The sequence below is a fragment of the Lepisosteus platostomus genome, chromosome 1 (genome assembly GCF_059453375.1).
Source record: "Lepisosteus platostomus isolate fLepPlt1 chromosome 1, fLepPlt1.hap1, whole genome shotgun sequence".
Classification (NCBI taxonomy): domain Eukaryota; kingdom Metazoa; phylum Chordata; class Actinopteri; order Semionotiformes; family Lepisosteidae; genus Lepisosteus; species Lepisosteus platostomus.
The window spans coordinates 73,487,642-73,495,441 of record NC_142611.1 but is presented as its reverse complement, the minus strand read 5'-3'; the positions used below and the strand labels follow the sequence as shown (position 1 = coordinate 73,495,441).

The 7,800-nt window shown below is 40.1% G+C and overlaps 1 protein-coding gene across 4 annotated transcripts; it reads right to left on the bottom strand.

Annotated features, from left to right (window-relative positions):
- Nucleotides 1-3,352: 3,352 nt before the first annotated feature.
- spry1 (sprouty homolog 1, antagonist of FGF signaling (Drosophila)) lies at nucleotides 3,353-7,329 on the bottom strand. Of its 4 annotated transcripts, none has more exons than XM_088637421.1 (2): nucleotides 6,761-7,329; nucleotides 3,353-5,142 (listed from the first exon to the last, which is right to left on the bottom strand). In XM_088637421.1, exon 2 carries the CDS (start codon nucleotides 5,085-5,087, stop codon nucleotides 4,122-4,124), a length of 966 nt encoding a protein of 321 aa, XP_088493547.1. In that variant the 5' UTR covers nucleotides 5,088-5,142; nucleotides 6,761-7,329; the 3' UTR covers nucleotides 3,353-4,121. The 4 variants fall into 4 exon arrangements, with proteins under 4 accessions (XP_088493547.1, XP_088493565.1, XP_088493556.1 ...); XM_088637439.1 differs by lacking the exon at nucleotides 6,761-7,329 and adding an exon at nucleotides 6,132-6,721; XM_088637430.1 differs by lacking the exon at nucleotides 6,761-7,329 and adding an exon at nucleotides 6,003-6,142.
- Nucleotides 7,330-7,800: the final 471 nt, after the last annotated feature.

Below are 7,800 nucleotides of genomic sequence, written 5' to 3'. Positions count from 1 at the left end.
TTAAGAACATTTGCACACCTTTTTAAAAAGGAAACTCTTTAACACAAAGTTAAAAGTTTTCAGGTTTCAAAATTGAACTTCCTTATTTTCAACACAACTTTCTTTGGCAATTCCTTAAAAAAAAGACTAATAATAAATCCCTACTTGTTTTTTTTTTTCAAAGCCTCTAAGAAGACTTGTGTACTTAAAGCTCTGGACAAATTGGGTATATGGTAGATTTGTCAAATATTCATTTTCTCTAAAATCATATTGCATGAGTTTTTTTTTTGTGAGGTCATGTAACACATTCAGTATTAAAAAAATCTGTATTGGCTTAAATATGAAAATACCATAAATGGCATTCAGGACCTAAAACCCGAAAGAACAGAAAGGCTCTTGAGTAACTCCAATGAACATGATGAGTCGCTAAGACTATCATTCCTCCGTTTAGAAATAACTTTAAATGTAAAATAAATGCCACCCCCACACCACAACCACCACCCCCACTACTAATTTCTACTTATATGGTATTAGGAAAATAATGAAAAACACATGAGGTTAGGAAAACTGAAAGTTAAGACTGCTGTTTGTGATTAATTTTCTCCATGAATGTTTATGGAAACCTTTCAAATTGTAGTGCTGTCTGCTAACCAGTGATCCTGCCTCCATGTAATGTACAGGACAGCAGTTCCACTCTGACTCAGAAGGTAATCATGAATGTTTGCATTTATAGCCTAACTGCTGTCATAGCAGACAGAATGAGCAATTCTGCTTGCCCCCGAAAACAGCTCTGTGGGTGTGTGGTGGGGGGAACCAATTTTAAATCAAACACTCACGTAAGAAAACATTAGAGGCTCACCTACTTGATGGAATCACTAAATACTTGCACGAATCATTAAGATCCAGAGGAAGTCTCAGGCTGCTCTAAACTAAGATGTTGTTCATAATCGTAAGCAATCTCTAGCAGATAAAATGAACAGAAAAGTTAACTTGAATTCATATAAAAGCATTCAGGTCCAAACAGCCTAATACGTTTGTTTACAAAAGCAGAGTAAACTCCCAAAATAGGACCTTCAAAATGCTTTTGGTACAAGCTTATTGCTATAGAACTGCACAAAGGTTTTAGCATTTGACAGACATGCTCTACTCTAATTTAGTGTTTCAGCAAACAGTTTAATAGTGTATTGAGGGTACGGGGACACAAATTAAACAGGCAGACCATCCGTTTGGGGGAAAAAAATGTTATGCAATTTACTTTTCTTGATATTTACTTGGTTAAAAACAGTGTTTCATTAAGCCCCTCCAAACAGGATTTAAGAACGTGTACTCAACCCTCCTAGGCATTATTGTAGATTCCAAACTATGAACTATGCGTTACCAAAAAAAAAAACAATGCAGGCAGTGAGGAGCTGAATACATATGCTTGCCTCTATCTGCTTTCCAAATCCAGAGCAAACATTATCTACTGTTAATTACCTGTAAAGTACAGCTTTAGTCACTTCCTCTCTGTCTAAGAGCTCTAAAGAGAAACCTGAAAAAGTCTCCTATTGTTTTCAATTGTGAAAGAGCCAGCAGCAAGTGGGGCTCAAATTGCAGCTCTGAAAGGTAACAGGAAATTGGCAAACCGCTAATCTGCACTAAACTATTCATAGTAACAAAAGCTTCATTCCTGTTGAAAAAAAACAGAAATTTAAGACAGGTCCATTTAGTAGTAAAAACCCAGTTACTTCTAACTGCTTAGACTCAGTAACTACACCATATAGTGAGCCACTAGGTTAAGGATGAACTGATTAAATGTTCCATGTTTTAAACTCAGGTCTTTTGTTTGCACGTTAGCAACCAAAATCTGAGCACCAAGAAGTCTCAAAAGCTGCTAACCACTGCTTTGCTTACCACTATCTCGTCGTTTTGAATTCAGGGGTTTGCATTTGAGCTCCTAAAAACTGTCAGATGTTAGCTCTTTGTATTTATGTTTACCTAAAGCAACCAGAACTACAATTATCCAAAATACCACAAGCCTACAATCCAAGAAATAGTAACCCCATTGCATAGCCCTGAGGGTATAAACCATTGCAATCTAAAAATACCTTGTGGTTAATTACTCACTCCATGTTTCAAAGACAACCCTGGTATTTATAGATGTTGCATGTGTTTTCGGTCAAAGCCACAAAGAGTTCTGTCAGATTTAGTCAAGGAACAGACAAGTAACTTCCCCCCAGGGCCACCATGTTTCCTAAAGTGACAAAAGCCTAAAAAAATGTTACCAAATGAGGCTGTGTTACTCTTGTCAGCACCTTCAGTGTATCCTGGCAATTGCAGACAGAATGCATACTATAAAATTTCAGCAGGCTGCTAGCAAGTTTATTATCTTTGAACAGGTGGCCCTGAATTTAGATAACTCCTAATTCTTAAAGCTCCATACTCTAGGGTACAATTTGGACCATTTGTTGTGAAATAAACCCCCCCCCCATGCCATAAAACTAGAGAGGGGAAAAAAAAACAGGGTCTAACTTCATGGAGTCCTTAAATTGACCTTCTACATTATTAAAACTTCTTTAAAAAAAGCATATCGTACAAGACTAATGCATTTCTCCCCATGCAGTATGTCAAGCTATGAAAGTAAAATGTTACGCAATAACCTCATATTCTGACGAAAATCAAAAAACACTTAGTAGCATACCTATATTTCTGTCTACTCCGAAAAACATAAATCAAGACTCTGTATGAGCTTTAACTTAAGGTTCTGAACAACAAAATCAAGCTTCAGGCATTAGCTCTGTCAGTCACAAGGTAGATCTGTGTACCTAAACACAAAGCCTATTGTTTTAAGATGAAAGCAAAGGCAAATTCATCTTAATGATTAATGGAGAATACAACAAATTAACAACAAGGCCGACCCTGGAGGTAGCAAAGATGACTATGCATCAAAACCATACCAAAAAAAAAGCAGTTTTAGAAAATACATGAGCAGCAGAGATTATACTTCCATCTAAAGTGTAACTGATTTCACAAGAACATTTCAATGGCAAACGTAATTTTACTAAATGAGGAGTTGAAGAATAACTTGTTCTGTGCAATGCAGAAAAATTGTGAGGTTTAAACTAAGTTTAGTGAGGATTAAGAGGGAAATAGGGCAAACTTATTACAGGTAATTAAAATACTCAGAGATCGAAGCAATTATTGGCAACAAACTACTTGCATAACTTTTGGTTCATCAATTTCCTGAATATTAAAGCTGCAATTTGGATATCAGACTAATGTTAAAGTGAGGTTCCCAGAATATTTTACCTTGGTTTGATCAAGTAAAAAAAATTAGCTTCAATGCATGAAATCAACACAAGCCTTCCAGGAAATTAAAACGCAAGACAAGAAATATTTTTCATTAATTAATATATTTTCTGCATTATAGTTAACATAGGTATTTTCTTTTGTGCCACCCTTTAAAATTTTCAGTAAGTATTGATATTTTGTTATATTCAGACATGAGTAAAATTTCAAGACAGTCTTTTGCAATAAATATCATAAAATAATAGAGCTTCACATAATAAATATTCTTTACAACAAAGTGTTTTAACAGACATTTTCCTCCAAAAATAGCCCAAATTCATCTTTACGATTTATACATAAATTTACAAAAAAAATAAAAATACAAAATGCCACGGTTGTGGTCCATGAACAGAATATTTGGAAGTAGGGAGAAAACCAGATCCTATAGAAATACTTTTAAGATAAATTAGCTGAACTGAACAGAACTGGCCAGTTTTGTATGGCGCCCACCGATTACTTAAGATAAAAAATAGTCTTGGTTGCTATGGATATCTGGTAACAGCTACATATTGTCTAGATAGTCCTTCACAGATTTGGTAAGAGGCTGCTCTCACACGAAGCTTGAAGCACAGGGAACTCTCCCTTAAAAAAAAAAGAAATTCTCTACAATGAGTCAAGTGTGTTAATGAGTAGCTGAGGAAGAGACAAAGAACTGTAAGGCAAACACTGGTTTGTAGAAGGGTCCAACAGCAAAAGTGGTATCATACTCCAGACATACTCCAAAAAGGATTCTTCAGTAGAGAAGGGGATGGGAGGTGCTTAAGATCTGATAAACAGCAAGAATATCATGAGAGAAAATTCTCCAGCAACAAGAATCAGGAGGGCTTGTCCTGACTCCTTGAGGGCCAGCTCTCCAGTTTGCAATAGACAGTGTTGGAGTTCTTACATCGGCACCCTGGCCTCTTTACTCGGTCATAGCAGCCCTGGCACATCTTCACACAGCCTTTAGCAGGAGGGTAGCAGAGTAAACACGGGAAAAGCAGAGACATTAATCCCATACACAGGAATCTTGAGCAGCAGTGCGACTGGGAGAGGGAGCAAGGATTGTCCGCGCACGAGTCCCCTTCGTCGTCATTCGAACAGTGGTAAAAAATCCCTTTCACCAAGCACATGCAAGTTCCGTGCTCCACCATGCTCTCTGCCGAGCAGAGGCACTGCCTGTTACAGGCCAGACAGGAAGGCAGGGTTCTCGGTGCAGTGCACTCACCACACTTACACTTCCCACACTGTTCACATATGAACTGGTGCTTTGCGATACCCTCTTTCCCTGAAATTTTGAGCGTGTCCTCGGCCGGAGCGGTCGGCTTGGGCTGAGTCCGAACGGTCCTGTCGGACCGGTGAGCCGAGCTGGGCCGCGTTGGGGGCGAGCGCCCCAGAAGCCCCTGCTCAGAAGAGGCACTGCTATTGCTCCCTGAACTTGCAGCACTTCCTGTGCTGGTAGACCTGCTCAGCACAGGTACCCTAGCATTGTACTGCAGTCCCACCTGACCCGGCTGGGCAGAGGACCGGTGTTCATAGTTATTATTCACATTGATAAGAATAATTTCGTGAGTTCTTTCATGTTTTTCGGGCCTCTGCGTCGTCCTGGGAGCTGGCTTCCTCACCACAGAAGGACCCTCGGTGTACTCATTGCTGGACCGGATAGCCTTGATTTGGTCTAACGACAGAATGGCTGTGTGCTGGAGCTCCCTTTCATAGTCGAACCTTTGCCTGCTGTCCAAGGAAGGCTGCTGGATCACAACGAATGAACCGCCGCTGCCATGTTGACTTTGGAGCTCCATCTGTGGTGATCACAACTTCCAACATTCACTGTGGACTTGGCATGCATCGGAAACCCTGTGAAGACATGGAGCATAAACAAAACGACACAAACAAATGAGAATCAAAATTAAGCGAGCCCCGTGGCACGTAAAACAGGAAGCCTTCACGATAAGCCGCGAATGGCTTGAACTATGTAAATACTTTGCCAATAAACGATTAAAGGGAGGCTTCAGCTAAAATCTGTAGAATCTCTTTACACGTAAATAACAGATCGTTTTGAACGCAAAACTGCAAGATGAGGTTCTTTGGTGATATTTATCATTAGCGTGGATTTTCACACCATTGTAATAACTGTTCAGTTTTATGATCGGTGCATTAAACAAGGCGCATATTACCCAAGTTTTCAACAACCTACTTCACAATGCACGCACATCGGTTTAGTTCAAATGCTGCCCGTCCGTATTTACATTTGTATAGCTAGTTAACATTAAAATGCGACGCGGCAGCGAACCGAGGATAAGGTCCATATTGACAAAATGATTCCCTTATTTAACAATTTAAGCGAATGCATTTGACAGATTAAAATAACGTACTAAACGTATCAAAACATCTATCCAAGCAGTAAAAATGGCATTGTAGAAAGTTAAATTTGAACTATTACAAACCTTTTAACCTTTTTATGTCTATGTCAATATTAATCATACTTTTCCAGAGCTCAAAATGACCAATTCTGCTTTAAGAATCAAGAAAAACAACACACGCTCGTCGAGAGACCGTGTGTGAAAGCACGTTTCCGAAGCGAAACCCGATCTTGCGAGACAGATGTACTAAGCTGCTTATTTGCTCCACTTTTAACACGACGTTTTACAATTGCGGACGAGCCAGAGAAAAACGTGGTGCGTCTCCTCAAAAAAAAAAAGGCCCTTCTCCCTTACCTTGCTTCGTTCACTATTCGAACAGAAACATCCTTAAGGACTTCGTTCAGGTTGCTGAAACAAATGTCCCGGTATCGGAAGGGCAGCGCGCGTTTCTTTCCTAAAGCACAGTACAATTCCTAAATTTACCTCCTACTGCTGAGTCCGTCCAACAATGTTCATCTGCAAAAACTACCCATCTTTAAGAGTCCAGGCTATAGCTCAAGCACGTTCAGCATGCTCTCGAAAGTTGAATCTGTCGTATTTCACCACTATCTGACGGTACCGCGGGTTTCAACAGTATAGCTGCGCCCTCTCCGACGGCAAGTGAAGAACTGATTAATAAACAGATCCCGGAGACGAGCCGAGGGAGGAAGGAAAAACTTATGAATGAAAACAAGCCCCGTGGGGGGAGGGGTGTTTGCGAGTTACCGCAGGAGGGCGAACTTCCTAATTTTTAAAGGAAGACCGTTCTTTCCTAAACACAGACTAAAAAAAAACCCTGAATAAAAACAGTGGCAGGGAGCAGAGAGGGTTACATCTTAGTGCCTCGATTTCGACGCGTAGAACGCAATGTATTAAAATACCACTTTGTAAAAACAAGTTTTATGACTTCGCATTTATTTAATAGATGTAAATTATTATAGGGCTTAGCTTATTATATCTACCGAGGACATTAGTTGCACCACTATCTAGCTATATGAATACGATTGCGCACCACATAGCTCTAGTAACATTACATGGCAATTCGGAAATCTTCGAACAGGATGAAGACTCACCTATATGCAATTACCCATGATGTCCAATCCATCAACCAATAAACCAGAGAAGATCCATCCACCTGTATTGTACTTATGCATTAAAGTTTGTAAATATCGCATATAACGACGACTGTAAATCCAAAACAGGCAACGTCAGTTCTGTTTCTCCGGGTGTGTGCATTCATATACCAGTTCATAAATATGTTCCAGAAAAGTAAATCCACGTATTACACTTAAACGTTGCAACAAAAAGTGGACCCGATACGGTTGGCAAGTCTTGAGGCGCCGTTCTCAAGTCCGGTAACGTCGTTACTGTCAACGCAACATCACGGTAACGAAGGCACACACGAGGCGGGCTTAGCCCGTTACGAAAATTAACATACGTCGGAAGACGAGGCTGATACATCCAAGTTTACCCTGGTACCGTGCCTAGGAAGATTCTCTGAACATGCAGATTGCTACACGGGAGACTCCATCAAAGGGAGACTAGCGCCGCACTGCACAGCCGCCTCTTGCACTGAATGAATGAGAACCTCGAGGTCTGTGTTTGTTCGCCCAGCTCGCTCCCATTGGCCGTCCAGGCCCCTGAAAAAGGATACATCGCATCCGCTCTTAATTCATTGGGCAGCAGTGGGAGGGTGGGCGAGGGAGAGAGGTGTGTGGTGCTTTAAGGTGGAGCACTCTGGGTTTTTTTTTAAACGCTGGATTAAAGAATTTAAAACTGGTCGTAAAAAACGGATTTTTTTCCGATGGGGAAAGTAACTCCATGGTCTGACCAGATACAAAAGTCAAAAGTTCCACAGTTTCATTTAAAAAAACGGAGAATATTCGCTATCGTTTTAAATCTCTTAACGCGTTACTTACATATTTCTCTCCCCAAATAATCATGTTTTTGCATTCGGTTGGCGCTTAATCGCATCGCTTCTAACTAAAACCGAAATTATGCTTTCTTTAAAACGCCTGTGCATCCAATTAAAACCACCTAAACATCAGCTACAGAGAATATATTATGCAATGTAGGATAATTTTAAAATCCACACTTTCTTTATACGTGTACA

What these genes read in the sequence shown, in the direction of transcription:
- spry1 (XM_088637421.1), bottom strand. Translation starts at nt 5,087, where the DNA reads ATGGAGCTCCAAAGTCAACATGGCAGCGGCGGTTCATTCGTTGTGATC.